General features: G+C 54.3%; 5 protein-coding genes across 5 annotated transcripts; 3 read left to right on the top strand and 2 right to left on the bottom strand.

The window, feature by feature from the left end:
* Positions 1-1,038: 1,038 nt before the first annotated feature.
* BO86DRAFT_326026 (putative RNA binding protein MSSP-2) lies at positions 1,039-2,854 on the top strand (the record flags this gene model as incomplete). The annotated part of the gene is made up of 6 exons (XM_025668552.1): positions 1,039-1,694; positions 1,741-1,831; positions 1,884-1,973; positions 2,030-2,124; positions 2,182-2,514; positions 2,566-2,854. 6 exons carry the CDS (start codon positions 1,039-1,041, stop codon positions 2,852-2,854), a joined length of 1,554 nt encoding a protein of 517 aa, XP_025522218.1.
* Positions 2,855-3,685: 831 nt separating this feature from the next.
* On the bottom strand, positions 3,686-6,339 carry BO86DRAFT_423271 (adenine nucleotide alpha hydrolases-like protein; the record flags this gene model as incomplete). The annotated part of the gene is made up of 3 exons (XM_025675391.1): positions 3,686-4,215; positions 4,408-4,684; positions 5,869-6,339. 3 exons carry the CDS (start codon positions 6,337-6,339, stop codon positions 3,686-3,688), a joined length of 1,278 nt encoding a protein of 425 aa, XP_025522217.1.
* Positions 6,340-6,851: 512 nt separating this feature from the next.
* On the top strand, positions 6,852-9,464 carry dbp4 (RNA-dependent ATPase HCA4). The gene has a single exon (XM_025673040.1). It carries the CDS (start codon positions 6,960-6,962, stop codon positions 9,390-9,392), a length of 2,433 nt encoding a protein of 810 aa, XP_025522216.1. The 5' UTR covers positions 6,852-6,959; the 3' UTR covers positions 9,393-9,464.
* A 238-nt stretch (positions 9,465-9,702) lies between these two features.
* On the top strand, positions 9,703-12,345 carry BO86DRAFT_349688 (amino acid permease). The gene is made up of 7 exons (XM_025669366.1): positions 9,703-10,044; positions 10,153-10,533; positions 10,600-10,801; positions 10,892-10,933; positions 10,995-11,143; positions 11,213-11,677; positions 11,769-12,345. The coding sequence occupies exons 2-7, from the start codon at positions 10,190-10,192 to the stop codon at positions 12,274-12,276; spliced, it is 1,710 nt and encodes a 569-aa protein (XP_025522215.1). The 5' UTR covers positions 9,703-10,044; positions 10,153-10,189; the 3' UTR covers positions 12,277-12,345.
* A 365-nt stretch (positions 12,346-12,710) lies between these two features.
* On the bottom strand, positions 12,711-14,964 carry BO86DRAFT_383942 (high affinity methionine permease; the record flags this gene model as incomplete). Its single annotated transcript, XM_025670861.1, has 9 exons — positions 12,711-12,957; positions 13,044-13,296; positions 13,385-13,521; positions 13,581-13,849; positions 13,904-14,090; positions 14,143-14,218; positions 14,273-14,368; positions 14,422-14,661; positions 14,715-14,964. The coding sequence occupies 9 exons, from the start codon at positions 14,962-14,964 to the stop codon at positions 12,711-12,713; spliced, it is 1,755 nt and encodes a 584-aa protein (XP_025522214.1).
* Between the last annotated feature and the right edge of the window lie 1,192 nt (positions 14,965-16,156).

Below are 16,156 nucleotides of genomic sequence, written 5' to 3'. Positions count from 1 at the left end.
CATCACTTGAGCAGCGCTTACCATGCCTTGTCTTTTCCACCAGAAGGCTAAATGAGTAGACGTGTGCAGGGTGCAGAATTATGGGGCCCATCAGAGAGCATATCGTAGGAGGAGCCAAATCTATTTCTCACACTCAAGTCCTTGGTCTCCACTGCAACCAACTCAACTCTCCTCATCCCCTCCTCACTACACACACACCCTCTCTCTCTCACACACACACACACACACACACACACACACACTCTCTCTCTCTCTCTCTCTCTCTCTCTCTCTCTCTCTCTCTCTCTCTCTCTCTCTCTCTACTCTCTGTCTCGCAACACGCCACTAAGCAATTCCCGTGGTAGTCTATCTGTCTGTGTTAGCTGGACCGCGGTCATGGCTTTACCTCCCTGGCGTGACGGTGGCTGGCCGATTGACGAGGAGATTGAATTGATCAGAAAGGCAGGAGCCGTCACTCCTCGGAAATTGCAGGTCACTGACGAGATCGGGACTCCTCCTTCTGCTACGGCTCTTCCTTCCCCTGAGAGCGAAGGCAGGGTCGATGCCGGTGACTGCGATAGAGTCCTGAGGCGTTCTTTCCTCCTTCAGCAGCAGCAACTGCAGGAACAGCAAGTGCAACAGCAACAGCCAACTCCTCCCATTCTTCCCTCTTTCTTGCTCTCTCCTCCAATGTCTCCCAACTTGACTCCCAACTTGACTCCCACGACTCTCTCCTTTTCCTCTTCTTCCTACTCCTCCTCCTCCTCCTCCAAGACCCCCACCAATTCCTCCTCTGCCAGCAGTCATTCATTGCCTTCACGCCCGGCATCTTCTTCCTTACCGTCCCATTTATCGTGTAAGTCTCTACTCTACTTCTTCTGCTCCGCAAGCCGGCCGCAATCGCTCACAGTGGTCTTAGATTCTGTCTCGCCAAATTTCCCGAGCTGTTTTACCCATCATCGTGAGTACTCGTGCTTCTTTTCTATCTTCCCTTTCCTCCCCACCAAACGGGCCATGGCTAATAATCTGATAGAAGTCAACTTACCGATGGCGGCTACTATGCATCCTCCTGTCTCTGATTCCAATCAGATGCCTGATTCTCATGGCTTGCCTTCTCTCTTCGGTGGACTGGGATATCACAACCAGAGGCCCGGACCGAAGTACAACGGTGTCAAGAATGACATGCCAATGGCAATGCCCCCCTACAATCAATTTGTTCTTCTGCCAAATGGCACTATCTTCAGCGGACTGCCTCTTGACCAGGGCCCGTATTTACCTGCACATGGCCTCTACTCCGGCTTGGCCCCGCCTTGTCCGGTGGTGCCGACTCCCCCAAGCGACTACTTCCACAACCCAAATGCTGGCCTGGAAGGACCTGGCTTGTCGAACTTCGGATTCAACGGCCTGCCTCAGCCCAGTGGGACATGTCTACCTCTTCAGATGATGAAGACCCCAACGGGGTATATTCTCCAAGATCTCGAGAGTTTGACGCAGCAAGACCCACCCATCCCACGAGCGGTGCCCGCCATGTGGACAAACCCATCTGATCTCACCCTTGCTAAGTGTCTCGAGAATCGAGAGGGGATTACCAATGTCTACATTCGAGGCTTTCTTCCGGAGACGACTGATGATATGTTGCATGCTTATGCTTCCCGCTTCGGGAAAATAGATCGCTGCAAAGCTATTGTTGACTTGGACACGGGCCTCTGCAAAGGGTTTGTCTGTGTTCTCGTCCTGATATCCTCTCTAACAGTGTTCCAGATTCGGATTCGTCCAATACTACAACTTCGAGTCCTGCGAGAACTGCATCCGCGGTTTCTTCTACCTTGGCTATCAGGCCAGTTTCGCGCAGGTGCTGTCGTCTCTCCAGAATATTTGCTACCTGATCCCTGATATTTTCCTAGAAATCCCGCAACTCTAGGCTCAAAGATCTGGAGGATAAGTCTTCGACCAACATTTACTGCACAAACCTTCCGATTGAGTGGACAGAGGCTGTGAGCATGCTTGTACCCGAAGGAAGAAAGTTTGTACTAATTTAACTTTATCACAGGATCTTCGTCGTCACTTCGAGCCATATCGTGTGGTCTCGGAAAAGATCAGCCGCGATGAGAAAACCGGAGTGAGCAAGGAGGTTGGCTTTGCTCGGTCAGTGTTTCGAAACAGCGGCGTGAGCCTCGAATCGGGATTGACTTTTTGCCATAGTTTTGAAACGCGTGACATTGCAGAGAAGGTGTTGGGAGAGTTCCATAACGTCGTCTCCAAGGATGGAGTCAAGTTGCTCCTTCGTTTCGCGGATACGAAGGCCCAGAAGCTTCTCAAGCAGCAAAGCAACGAGAGACGCGCATACCGTGCTGGGGAATATAACTACTCGGTTGAGGTCGTTCAAGGATCTACCCCGTCGCCTTCATTGCACCGTATTCAACAGGGAGTGTCGCATATCAGCCCCAACTCGCAGGCCAGCTACGCCTCTCCAGTTGGTGTGTCTCCAGTCGGTGTGGGATCAACCTGGACTCCTGCGACATCCATCTCCCCATCGTACGTTACTGAATGTATCCATTCCCTCCCAAGGCATGCTGACGATACAAGCAGGTATCCCCTGATGAAGAGCCAGGCGGGGAACGTGCGCTTCAACTCTTGGTCATCCAAAAGCGGACCAAGAGCCTTGGAGAACACACCCCTTGGTCGAGGGCAACGCAATGCCTGGACTGACAATGTCTCTGGCGGTTCTGCAAAGATGAACTTCCCAGCAACTCCTTGTGTTGAGACTCGCTCCGAGCAGTCTAGTCCTCGCAAGAGTAAAGTCAAGGCTGGCTCCGTGTCTCCAATTTCAGCACGCAAGGAGGTTATCGTGACTTCACCCCGCTCGGTCATCTGAGCATTGAACGTCAACCGTGCCCAATACGTTTGCGTCCTCATGCAACGTACGCTTGCTTTTATTTCTCGATTTCCTCTTTGTGTTCAGAATTCCGAATCTTTCCTATCTTCAGTGGCGGACGACCGGCCAGAGGGCATGAGAGGCTGTACTGCTATGCGCCATGCCCTTCGAGAAGGATCGCCTTTCTAATTGCTTGTGTAGAGGTCCACATGTTAACCACGGAGATGGATGACTGATACAAGTCTCGACTGCCTCATCCATTTCAGAATTCATATCACCTCAATGATTGCTGCATCGCTTTTGTTCGTCTTCTTGAGCTTTTACCGTTTGCGTGTTATTTGTTCTTCATTTCTTGACGACAGCCACGATTGTATGTTCAGCAGAATGATGTCTGATTTAGGAGTTTGTATCTTTTACAACCTGGCCATTCTGGTACTCACGGAAAGAAAGGTGAAAGGATCATGAAGCGATGGGATTGAGTGGAAAAGTGGCATTCCTGTATGTGTCTAATCATGGTTACTCCTTTCGACTCCATAAAACTATCAACGCAGTCTACAGGCCGGGAATCATAGTGATAATGATACTGCGACACCAAAGTCCTCCTGCACGTAGCAACCAGCACTGCTAGTGCTGGTGCCTATCAACTTTAAGGATCAAGGAGGCGAGCCATCTACCCCCGAAGTCATGTCGGCGATAACCTTGACAATGCCATGAAGGTCAAAAAAAAAGGGACGGTGAGAAATCAGCCTCAAAGCACCCCTATCTCAATGCACGCTGAACCGGTCGACTACGGGTACCCGCGGAACGCAAACGACAGATGCCATGCAGACGTCAATTGCGGCCCAATCGCTCCTCCAAGTCGTCGGTCAGCTCATACGCCGGACGATACCGCGACTGATCCGCGCCGGCGTCGGCCTCGGTCCCCGGTCGCAGCAGCTTGGGGTTGGGACGGGTATCGGCTGTGCCGCCCAGACTGGTGTACCCCTGGTCGTAGAGGGAGCAGTAGTGCAGGCCCAGGTGGCGGATGAAGGCCCAGATCTCGGTGTAGTGCCACTCGATGACGGGGTGGTAGCGCAGGAACTGGGGCCAGCCGCTGTCGGTGTAGTCCTGGTGGGTCAGGCGGGCGCCGTGGGGGTCGGTGCGGCGGGTGCCGACGAAGATGGCGCGGACGGCCGGGTGCTGGGCCAGGTAGTCGGCGAAGACGGAGCGGATGGTGGCGCGCGGCGGGTCGGTGGTGTACTTGACGATGTCAAGGTGGTAGTGGCGGGCGGACCAGGCGACGAACTCCTCCACCTCGGGGAAGGGGTCGGGCGGGAGGGCGTAGATGGCGGGGATGGAGATTAGAGACTTGTTACTGCTGCCTGTCGTCGTCGTCGTCGTCGTCGTCGTCGTTGGGGGTTGTGGCGGTGCGTCTGTCTGGTTTTGGGATTGTTGTTGGGATTGTGCTTGTGTTGTTTGTGTCTGCTGTTGTTGTTCTTGGTGCGGTTGATGTGGTTGTCGGCTTGTCGTCGTCGTCGTCGTCGTCGTCGTCGTCGTCGGTAGGTTGTGGAGACTCGCGAGAAACAACACGAGCATCACCAGACAATCCTTGCCGCCGTTGTAGGAGAGGGAGAGATTCTCGAGGGGGAAACTGTCCAGCGCCGCGGCGAAGACGTCCAGGGTCACGCGCGTTTGCTTCTGCACGGCGGCGAGGAGGGAGTCCGCGGGGTGAGATTCGGCGAGGAAGCGTTGGATCTGGTCATGGAGGGCGGCGATTGTGGTCGTTAGTGGTGGGGGTGCGGTGGTGCTTTCGTCATCGTTGGCATTGTCTTTGCTGGTGGCAGCGTCGGTCTTTGAGGGGATGTTGTTGACTTCTGGTGTCGCCTGCTGTTCGGCACCATCGGCCGCAGCGGCGGCGGGGTATGAGGCCGTCGGAGTGTGGGGTGCGGCGGCTGCGCTTGCGCAGGTGCCATTAGGTTGAGACGTGGCCGGTTCGGAGGACATGGTTTTCGTTCTGGGTCCCTTGGAGGGTGGTAGGGTAAGGAGAGGGGAGGGAAGGAGAGGTAAAGGAAGGGCAGCGGAGGGGGAGAAGGTGGGAGAAGGTGGAGGGGTGCGGATTGGTAGCGATGATGACTCGGGATGGTTATCAGCTTGCTTTTTAGGGCGGCCCAAATAGGCGTGGTTGATGCCGCGGAGTGCCAGTCTAGGCTAAGTTCGTTGGTAAGTTCGTTTGGTACTAGTACCGTCTCGGTACAAGTAAGGTAGGTATCGTGATATCTATAAGAAGCAATGTGGAGAAATATACAGAAAAGGTGTGTAGACCGTAAAGTGAGGCTAGGGCATGGCAAGTATATAAGAAGAAGTCGCAAACCCCTGAATGTGATTGTTCAATTGAGGGTTTGGGGGAGGACAGAGAGGCGGAAGGAGGGATGGGACGGATGGCTGTGACGCTGTGACGGCCACTGAACTGGAATGTTCTTTCTGCCCCCCGCATTGAACTCCCTCCCTCCGCGGCTCACCGCCTTCTTATCGCCCGTCAAATCGCATATCAATGCAATTAATTCATTGATTCGCTTTGTTCCTGGCTTTTGATTGCTTGGGTGGGCTTACTCTTTGCTGCGGACTCTCACTGGCACAAGTACTGGACCAGGGCTGCTGTTAATGTATAGAGAGCTAATGAGTGAGTGTGTGGCAAGCAATCCCCCGCCTGTTTATGGTCCATCTTCATGTGGCTGTATTCTTTCCCGGCGCTGTCTACAGTTTGCAAGGGTTGGACCATCCAAAAGGAAGGACATCAGATGAATCTATGCTCTGTCTTACCCTGAGTGACGGTGACAATCAGATTCGATCGAACGTATCTCCGTATAGCATTTGACAAACAGCCCGAAAGCAAAAACACCGAAGGTAAACAGTATGGTATATAGGTTTCATTAATACTATCGTCCCCATAAATGAAGCTCTCAAACTCCACAGAGTAAATCGCCGGTGCTTGCTGGAGATCCGGGCTTTGTGCTGGGGCATTTTCATCCCAGCACTTTCATTTTCTTCTTCTTCTTTTTGTCCCCGTCCTTCTTATGTCCCTTCTGGAAGTCGCGCCAGCTACCGATTCGATCGTCGCGAGTATCTTCCCAGGCTTTGTCCTGGTCGCGTTTGCGTTTCCGTGCCTCCAATTCTTCCTCCTCCTTGCGCCGTTCGCGTCCTTCCTCTTGCAGCTTGGCCTTGGCCTGCCTGCGCCGCCGCGCCTCTTCTTCCAAGAGCACTGTGACCGTCATCTTCCGCCATTCTTTCTTGAACTCCTCCGTCTTCAACTCCGGAGAGTCGAGGTTGTACTTGTGCTCGCGGATCAGCAGTCGTCGCGCGTCCGCAATGCATTCGTCGAGGTATTCGCGCTTCTTCTCGTCCATGAGTGCGGAGTGCGCTTTCTGAAGACGATCGAAGGCATCGGGGGCGGCCGGGTTCTTGGTCTTATCCGGGTGAATCAGAAGGGACTTTTTGCGATAGCACATTTTGATATCCTTCTCTGTGACTCCCGGCTGTAGGTCGAGCACGGCGTATCTATCCCAACCATCGCGGGTTAGCTTCTGACCACCAGCTTTGACAATTATAAAGTCTTGCGGTGTAATGCGCGCAACTTACGCGTCCAAGACAAAAGCGTTCCTAATCCGATCAATCTCTGCATCCTGCAATTGGAGTTAGCATCGGCGACGGGATTGTCGATGGGATGAGGGGGGTGAAGTGGAAGGCACCTTGTCAAAGTCGGACGCCTCCCGCTCGAGAGCGTCCAGCGCATCTTGTTCCTCGGAGGCCATGATGCTGGATATCCGGGGTCCAGGTCAAGAACAGGCAGCTCTCCCCAGGGTCGCACTGGTCGTGTGTCTGCAAGTTGAATGGCGATCGATGATAAGCATTGGCTTATCGCTGGCTGAGTCATCGGCGACTAGGCCCGCCTGGCAACCAAAACGAGAGAAAAAAAAAGTTGCTTCACCGCCCGGAGATTGAGATTCGCATTTCTGATCAGCGCCAAATCATTGTTGCATTACTATTGTTCCCACACGATACCAGTTCTCGCCTTTTTGCTTTCTGTGGACGCACTTGTGGGATTTTTGATCTTTAAGACTAGCCCACTATGGCTCCGACTCACGGTCCTCGTGATAAAAAGCAAGCCAAACCACCTCAGCGGGCCGGTAACTTGAAGCGCAAGCGTGCCCAAGACGATTTGTCTTCCCTCATCCAGCGAGTAGAAGAGCTCGATGTCAAGGACTCGATCAAAACATTCGCCGACTTGCCTTTGTCCGAACCGACCGCCTCCGGACTCGCCTCATCTCATTACAAGACTTTGACCGATATCCAGTCCCGTGCGATCAGTCATGCGCTCAAGGGCCGCGATGTTCTAGGCGCCGCGAAGACGGGAAGCGGCAAGACCCTGGCTTTCCTGGTCCCCATTCTCGAGAACCTTTACCGCAGGCAATGGGCGGAGCAAGACGGCTTGGGCGCCCTCGTTCTTTCGCCGACCCGCGAACTCGCGATCCAGATCTTCGAAGTCCTCCGCAAAGTTGGTCGCTACCACCAGTTCTCTGCAGGTCTCGTCATCGGTGGAAAGAGTCTGCGTGAGGAGCAGGAGAGATTGGGACGGATGAACATTTTGGTCTGTACGCCTGGTCGGATGCTGCAGCACTTGGACCAGACCGCTTTGTTCGATACATACAACCTACAGATGCTTGTCCTGGATGAGGCAGATCGCATTCTGGATATGGGATTCCAGAAGACCGTGGACGCGATCATCGGCCATCTCCCGAAGGAGCGCCAGACACTGCTCTTCAGCGCAACGCAGACGAAGAAGGTTTCCGACCTGGCGCGACTGAGTCTCCAGGATCCAGAATACGTGGCTGTCCACGAGACCGCCTCGTCCGCCACCCCCTCCAAACTTCAACAACACTACGTCGTCACTCCCCTCGCGCAGAAGCTCGATGTCCTGTGGAGTTTCATCCGAAGCAACCTGAAAACCAAAACCATTGTCTTCCTCTCTTCCGGAAAGCAGGTGCGGTTCGTTTACGAGACTTTCCGGCACATGCAGCCCGGTATCCCCTTGATGCACCTTCACGGCCGACAGAAGCAGGGCGGCCGACTCGATATCACGACCCGGTTCTCGTCGGCACAACACGCAGTGCTCTTCGCCACCGATGTCGCTGCGCGTGGGCTGGACTTCCCAGCTGTTGACTGGGTCATCCAGCTGGATTGCCCGGAGGATGCTGATACCTACATCCACCGTGTGGGTCGTACGGCACGGTACGAGCGCGACGGTCGCGCGGTTCTTTTCCTGGACCCCAGCGAGGAGAAGGGCATGTTGAAGAGTTTGGAACAGAAGAAGGTTCAAGTCGAGCGAATCAACGTGAAGGCGAACAAGCAGCAGAGTATCAAGGACCAATTGCAGAATATGTGCTTCAAGGACCCCGAGTTGAAGTACCTGGGCCAGAAGGCCTTTATCTCCTACGTCAAGTCGATCTACGTTCAGAAGGACAAGGAGACGTTCGATGTCAAGAACCTCAAGCTGGACGAGTTTGCGGCTAGTCTGGGTCTTCCCGGTGCGCCCCGCATCAAGTTTATCAAGGGTGAGGACACGAAAGAGCGCAAGAACGCGCCCCGTCTGGCCGCCTACGCGTCCAGCGACGACGAGTCGGACGAAGATGGCGAGAAGAAGAAGACCAAGAAGGAAGAGCCCCAAGTACGAACCAAGTATGACCGCATGTTCGAGCGACGGAACCAGGATGTGTTGGCCGACCACTACTCGAAACTCATCAACGACGACGGCACGATGGTCGAGCCCAACACGGCCACGCAAGATGCCGACGAGGATGATGACTTCCTGTCCGTCAAACGCCGCTTCGAAGCCGGGGATAAGGATCTGGGAGCTGGATCCAGCTCGGATGAGGATGACGATGGGGAAGGCGCGGAGAAGAAACCGACCAAGGTGGTCCAGCTGGATGGCAAGCAGGCGTTGGTCATCGACTCCAAGCGCCGGGAGAAGCTGCTCAAGTCGAAGAAGAAGTTGCTCAAGTTCAAGGGCAAGGGCTCGAAGCTCGTTTTCGACGACGAGGGCAACGCGCACGAGCTGTACGAGATGGAGGACGAGGAGGACTTCAAGGCCAAGGGCGATGCCAAGGAGCAGCAGGCTCGCTTCCTGGCGGAGGAGGCCGAGCGCACGCGGCGGGCGGACGTGGAGGACAAGGAGGTGGCCAAGCAGAAGAAGCGCGAGAAGAAGGAGAAGCGCAAGGCCCGCGAGCGCGAGCTGCTGGCTGCGGAGGCAGGGGAGGAAGGAGAGGGCGAGGAGAGGGTGGCTTACCTCGCCCCGTACAAGGAGGAGGACGACCGCGACATGGATGGCGGATTCTCTGCATCGGAGGCGGAAGAGGAAGCCCCTCGTCCCAAGAAGTGGTTCATGGACGACGACAGCGACGACGAGCCCAAGTCCAAGAAGGCCAAGAAGGCCCGAAAAGAGCCCGAGCAGCAGATCCAGACCTTGGAGGATCTGGAATCGTTGGCTGCAGGCTTACTGGGGTAGTTTGGGTTGTCTTCTGCAATGGGTATATCCTTGGGTCTGATGTTGTTGTTTATTTGTATTGTTACATAGCGGATAATCCTAAAAGCATTTTCATTGGTTCCACATGTGGTATGCACGCCGTTATGCATAATCTATGCATAGTATGTGTAGATATAGTGCATCAACCTATCACTCCAATCTGATGCTCGTATATAAAGTTGAGGACCTCGATAACTCTATCTGGGAGTGACAGTCACGTGGGTGACAGCCGAGCGGTGGGTCCAACCCGCTTTGCATCGGCAGTTCCATCGAACAATTTGCGACGGCGATGGCCAATTCCATTCTTGCTACGTAAGACTTTTCAATCACGCCATCCGCTAACGTCAAAAACTTCAATTGCAGAATAAGACGGGGCGAGAGCTGTCAGCTTGAAGATGGACTTCTTTTTCCCCTGGTTCGAGGTCTTGCCAGGAGGTTTGAGGTTTGAGCAGTTCATATAGCGTTGAAACGCCGATCTGGCCTGCAGATTTAGCCCAGTTTTCTTGGTCTTCTCGGCTTAGTTTTGTCTGGGGGTTTCCACTTTTCATACGTCACGTGCTACTCGAGGAGGAGACTCTTACTGCTTTGGGTAGTCTGTCGTCATTGGTGGACGGGCTGGTCTGCTGTATACTTGGTGAGCAACTATAACACTTCACCTCACCTACCTACCTACCTACCTACCTACCTACCTACCTTCTTCTATCTACAGCTTGGTGAATGTGCTAACATGGCAATGTCACAGCTTCTCACGACCTTATTCATTCTGAGACACAACAACCATGGCAGTCCCTGACATCGAGAAGCACCCCGCTGCCGAAGCAGGAGCGCCTCCGGCCAAAGGGCCCGGCGCATCTGGCGGCTTCATCGATGCGGATGCGCAATTCGTCCGCGCGGATCGGCTGGCACGGAAGCTCTCTGCCCGCCAGGTGCAGATGATTGCCATCGGCGGCACCATCGGCACGGGCCTGTTCCTGGGCACGGGCAAGTCGCTGGCCACCGGTGGCCCGGCGTCCATGCTTACCTCCTACATCATCTGCGGTGCCATCGTCTACGTGACGATGCTGTCGCTCGGTGAGATGGCTGCTTTCATCCCCGTCGCGGGATCGTTCTGTACTTTTGCTGGGTAGGTTTGCTTCATCGTCTTTTTTGGTGCGCGCGCACCCGAGGCTAACAGAGATTGCGGCACTAGTCGTTTCGTCGATGATGCTTTGGGCTTCGCTCTGACGTGGAACTATTGGTTCAACGATGCGGTGTCCACGGCCTCGGATATCATAGCGCTGCAGCTGGTGCTCGAGTTCTGGACGGATAATTTCCCCGGCTGGGCGATCAGTTTGATCTTCCTGTTTGTTGTGATCTTTCTGAATGTCATGTCTGTGAAGGTTTATGGAGAGGTTCGTTTCCGCTGCTCGTTTCCGCTGCTGTGGTTGGTGGATTTTTGGGGGGGGGGGGGGGTGCATTGGCTAACTTTGGTTGTGCTGCAGATTGAGTACTGGCTGAGTCTACTCAAGGTCGTGACCATTATTGTACGTTCTTCGTCTGGGGTGCAGCATCTGATATGCATGGGACCATGCTAATTCGATATAGATCTTCATCATCCTCGGTATCGTTGTCAACTGCGGCGGCAACCGGGATCACACTTACATCGGAAACAAATTCTTCTACACCGGGGAGGCTCCGTTCGTCGGTGGAATCGGAGGATTCGCCTCTGTCTTCGTCACCGCGTCTTTCGCCTAGTATGCTTTCCCCTCTCTTTTTTCCCCTCGTGCAATCCCAAGCCACGCGAAACTAACCCACTCCCGCAGCGGCGGCACCGAATCCATCGCCATCACCGCCGGCGAGACCAAGAACCCGTCCAAGACCCTGCCGCGGGTCGTCCGCAACGTCTTCTGGCGCATCGTCCTCTTCTACATCGTCTCGATCGTGCTGATCGGCCTGGATGTCCCCTACAACTACCCGGGTCTGTCCTCCAAGACGACGGCGACCAGCCCGTTCACGATCGTCTTCGTCGAAGCCGGCAGCACCGTGGCGGGCAGCTTCATCAACGCGGTGATCATGACGAGCGTGATCTCGGCCGCCAACCACGCGCTCTTCGCGGGCTCGCGCCTCCTCTACACGCTGGCGGTCGACGGCTACGCGCCGCGGGTGTTCGGGCACCTGAACCGGTTCCAAGTCCCCTGGGTCGCCGTGCTGGCGACCTCGGTGATCAGCGGGCTCTGCTTCGGCGCCAGCTACATCGGCGCCGGCCAATTGTGGTCGTGGCTTCAGAAGTACGTCCCCCCCTCCCCTGCCCTGCCCCCATTCCTTCTCTCCATCCCACAACCCCACCCCACAAACCCCCAATCCTAACATTTTATAAAGCATCGTCGGCGTCTCCAACCAACTCTCCTGGCTCTTCATCGGCGTCGCCTCGCTGCGCTTCCGCGCCGGCATCCGCCACCAGAACCTCGAGCACCTCCTCCCCTACAAGAACTGGACCTACCCCGTCGGCCCCATCCTGGCCATCGTCCTCAACGCCGTCCTGATTCTGGTGCAAGGGTGGTCCTGCTTCAGCCCCAGCTTCCACGCCGTCGACTTCGTGTCGTATTACATCGAGCTCCCCATCATGTTCGTCATGTTCGTCGGCTGGAAGCTCTTCAAGCGCACCACGTTCGTCCGCGTCGACCAGATGGATTTGATGACTGATCGGTATAATCTGGCGCATATCGAGGGCGAGGATGTGGATGGTCCTGTTGCGGCGCGGGGGGCGCTGGGTGCGGAGGCCGAGGGCCCCGAAGACAAGGGTGGAGGGTTTCTGGCGAGGTTCCAGAAGGAGGAGAAGGGGTTGTTTGGGAAGGTGAAGCGCGTGGGCATGTGGCTTTTCTTTTAGAACTGGAAATCGGTCTCGGTCCCGGGGGTTATGGTGTTTAATGATAATAGTTCTCTAATTTTAATTGTTATTTGATGTGTATATGTGTATGTGGTCTTCGCGGGTGGGTATTCGTAGTCTTTTGGTCTGTTCTTTTGGTTCATGGACGTGGTTGGGTTAGTAGGCTCAGTAGTTACTCTGTAGTGCCAAGGCCATACCTGTGCTGGATGGCTGGGCATACCAAACTTTTACTCTATTCCTATTATGGACTCTGACCACGGATGTTTCGACCGCTCCATCTAGAAAACAACTTTTGTGCGTAGATACAAGGATAAAGACGTATGTACAGTACAGTGCAATCAAACCCCACCTCTCACTACCCATCACCCCTCCCAGCCACCCAAAAGAAGAAAGCAATGCACAGTCCCGGAGATACTGCCATTCAGCAAAACCGATCATGCCTTCGTCTCATACACAATCTCCCCCGTCTCGTTCGACGCCGTCCGGGCAGCCCGCTGCCGCACTCTGCCCAAAGCATCGTGCTCCCGATCCCACTCCTCCAGCCGGTCCACGGGCACCTTGACCAGCTTGTTGGCCGTCGCGTGCTCCTCGACCCGGATCTGGGTCTGGCGGAACTCATAGCGGCCGAGGCGCGGGAGGACCTTGATCCAGATGTAGTAGTAGACTCCGCACAGGGCGACACTGGGGTTCATTAGTATTAGTTCGACAGTGAGGCAAGATTCGCTGGACCGTTGATAGGTTGGAGAGAGAAGGGGGGGGGAACATACATGGCGAGACCCACGACACAATATGTCGCATACCAGAAATCCACGTCGCCGCCGTCCGCGCCGGTCGAAGGCGGGTACCACGGTGCCACGAGCATGTATAAGCTGGAGAGGATGGCGAAGCAGACGGTCGCGGTCCATGCTTGGTAGCCTGATGACGGGATGTTCAGACGCTGGCGGCGTTGTCGTGTGATGAGCAGCCCCACGGCGAGGAGGAGGTTGAATGCATTGCTGGGGTACACGGCCAGATCGACAACTATGAATGCCCACCGTTAGTTCGTCGTTCATACAATCGGCGAAGGGGGGGGGGGGGAAATTCCCGGTGGTAAAGAGCCGGTGCGTACCGAAGTTGAAGGCATCACCCGCAGGTGGGGCCAGGATCATGATGACGGTGAGGAACCACTTCACGAAGTATGGGCCAAGAGGGGTGCCGAAGGGGCGGGTCGAGGTCCAGAATGTGGTGAAGGGGAGAACACCTTGTCTAGCTCAGGCTGTCAGTGTGGGGTCCTGACCCAAAGGATGGAACAGTAACTGGCATACCTTCCGCATTCTCGGAGCACTCGCGATTGTCCGATGAGAACAGCTAGCAAGTTGCCCAGGGCACTGAGGCAGATGAGGAAGTTGAGAGCCCGTGATGCACCCGACGACCCGAAAACTTTCTCGAAGAAGAGACCAGCGGCGACCGTGCTTGAGTTCAGAATCTCGTCCTTGGTGGCAACGGAGAAGTACGCAATGTTTGCAAGCATGTACAAGACAGCGACCAAGAATAGTGAGGCTGGAGCGCTCCAGCTCATCGTTTTGGTCGGGTTCTAGTTAGTCATGTCAGTATATAGCGCTGAGCAGTCAGGGAGTAGGCCGCGCACCTTGACTTCGTTCGCCACATTGCATGCATTACTATAGCCAGCATACGAGAACATGACCTTGACCAGGGCATTCGTGGCACCATATACTGATGCTTCCGAAGTTCCGGAGAAAGCATCCCGAAAGTTGACGGTGGGATCCTTGACAGAAGTGTGTCCACCGAGAACTACGAGCCCGGTGATACCGATACTGGATGACGGTCAGTCTTTCACGCAGATACACGAGGGTTGGTTGAACCTACAATATCAGCGTGATAGTCTTGACGAATCCGATGGCATCGGTCAGTCGAAGTGACCATTTCGTGTTGAAGGCCAGCACTGATCCCAAGGTTAGGGGAGAATGGTAGGGAAGCTAGTCTTGGGATAACTAACACAGGACGGCAACTGTGTATGCAGCCACTGCGACGCCTTTCTGCATCCATGCGGTTGAGTCCACATTGGCGAGCTTGAAGAGATAGTTGGCCAGCACTGCAGAGATCATGAGCCATTGCGCCTGAAAGGTCCTCTGTGAAGGGACCTACCGACAGCGTTGCTACTAGCAAAAGAGAAAAGAACAGTCTGCATGGCGAAGACGGTAGGAAAGAAGTATTTCGGTCGTGGGTATGACTGTTCGAGGTACACCACTTCGGAGCCGGACCGACTCGGGAAATATGATAGGAACTCGAGGTAAACTCCAAGCATGCTACCGGCCATGACATAGCCAATCACCCAGTAGAACAAAGCGAGGCCCACTGAGCCGGCTCCGGAGAGAACTGTTGCAGCTATAACGTTGTTAGCTGAGATTCAAGGAGTAGTAGTGGCATTGTCAACATACGAGTCGAGAATACACCGGTCCCAATCATTTGGTTCAGGTTGAGGCCAATCACCGTCACCGCGCCTACAGAGTACCCCAAGGGAGACTTCGTCTCGATAGGAGCACCGCTGGCTTCTTGATAGGTCAACTTGGAAGAATTGGCCCCCCCGGCAGCAGTATATTGTAGGTTGCCATCGTCGATGACGCTGAATACATCAGAGCGTTCATCGGCCTCGATGTCTGCCGACTTGGTGAATATATTGAAACCCATGATTCGATCAACCTGGATCAAGATGGCAATCAGGACGGACCTTTGGCTCACATCTTGTCTATGATGGGGCAATTGTAGTTATTAAATCTGCATGATTGAGAGGGAGAGGAGGTGGCGGCGATGCTATCTACACGGTGCTCATTGTAGAATCTGATGACGCGATTGCTTGGATGCGCTCATCTTGCATGGTCCAATTGAAGGCGACATGCTCGAGTAAATGAGGTGCTTGAACTAAGAACGCGGGGAAAGAAAGCTGAGTGGGTTGACGTCGGCAATTCAGAAGCTGGATATCGGGCCGCGTCGATCTGCTTGATTCCAGGCACCAGGCACACTTAGGGCTCGGTTCCGAAGGCTTGCGAGCCAGCAAATCTCGAGTATATGAGGGGGGTGGAGGTATCAATTGAGGATACACAACAATAGTACTCTGTCTAAGGCATGCGATGTTGAGTAGCCAGGCTTTTCATGATCCTTGTGGCGATGAGTGTTTATGTTCGTGGTAAGAGAATGTTGATTGCACGATCGCAGGGGCCGATGACAGCATTCAACGCTAAGTCGCGCAAGCGCTTGCTTGATTGATCGCTGCTGTCGCCATCCACATCTTATTTTTGAACGATGCATCAAAGCGGCATGCCAAGGTCATATCTCTGATAAGCGAACTTTGACATGATATTTATGTATATCGTAATCGTGGCGGATTGGTTCCGAGCTGTGTGCTCCGTCACTGGCAGCCCGCCCACGACAACGCTGTCAAGATGTCGATATCTGGAGCACGCTAGGAAACTCTAGCCATGATCGCGCTGAAATTGGTCTAAGCGAGAGATCCAGCCACTTCAAATAGCTCGTGAGCCTCGGAGATTTGTTGAACTAAACGATGGTCAGGTGATTCAAGCATAAACGCACTCGTCAAGGTTTCCTTGATTGGTATCGGCCGTGCAGGTGTTCTAGCCCAAGTTGACGAAATCCCTATCGCCTATCAGCAATTTCTACATCATTAGAATTAGCCACATAGTATAAGTATAGTGCCTCTCAATATACCCTAGTTCCTGCATTTGTTTTTGAGTCGACATTCAGCCTTGAATGTCTATCACCAATGGGAATCGAGATCAGAGATCCACGTACATCGCGATTGAGGCCCATAGCAGTCCGTGTTCTATATCAGTGAGAACCCTCGTGGAAAGTGCTGTAGAATCTG

Source organism: Aspergillus japonicus (assembly GCF_003184785.1).
Source record: "Aspergillus japonicus CBS 114.51 unplaced genomic scaffold BO86scaffold_106, whole genome shotgun sequence".
Lineage (NCBI taxonomy): Eukaryota > Fungi > Ascomycota > Eurotiomycetes > Eurotiales > Aspergillaceae > Aspergillus > Aspergillus japonicus.
This window is presented reverse-complemented; position numbering and strand designations above follow the sequence as displayed.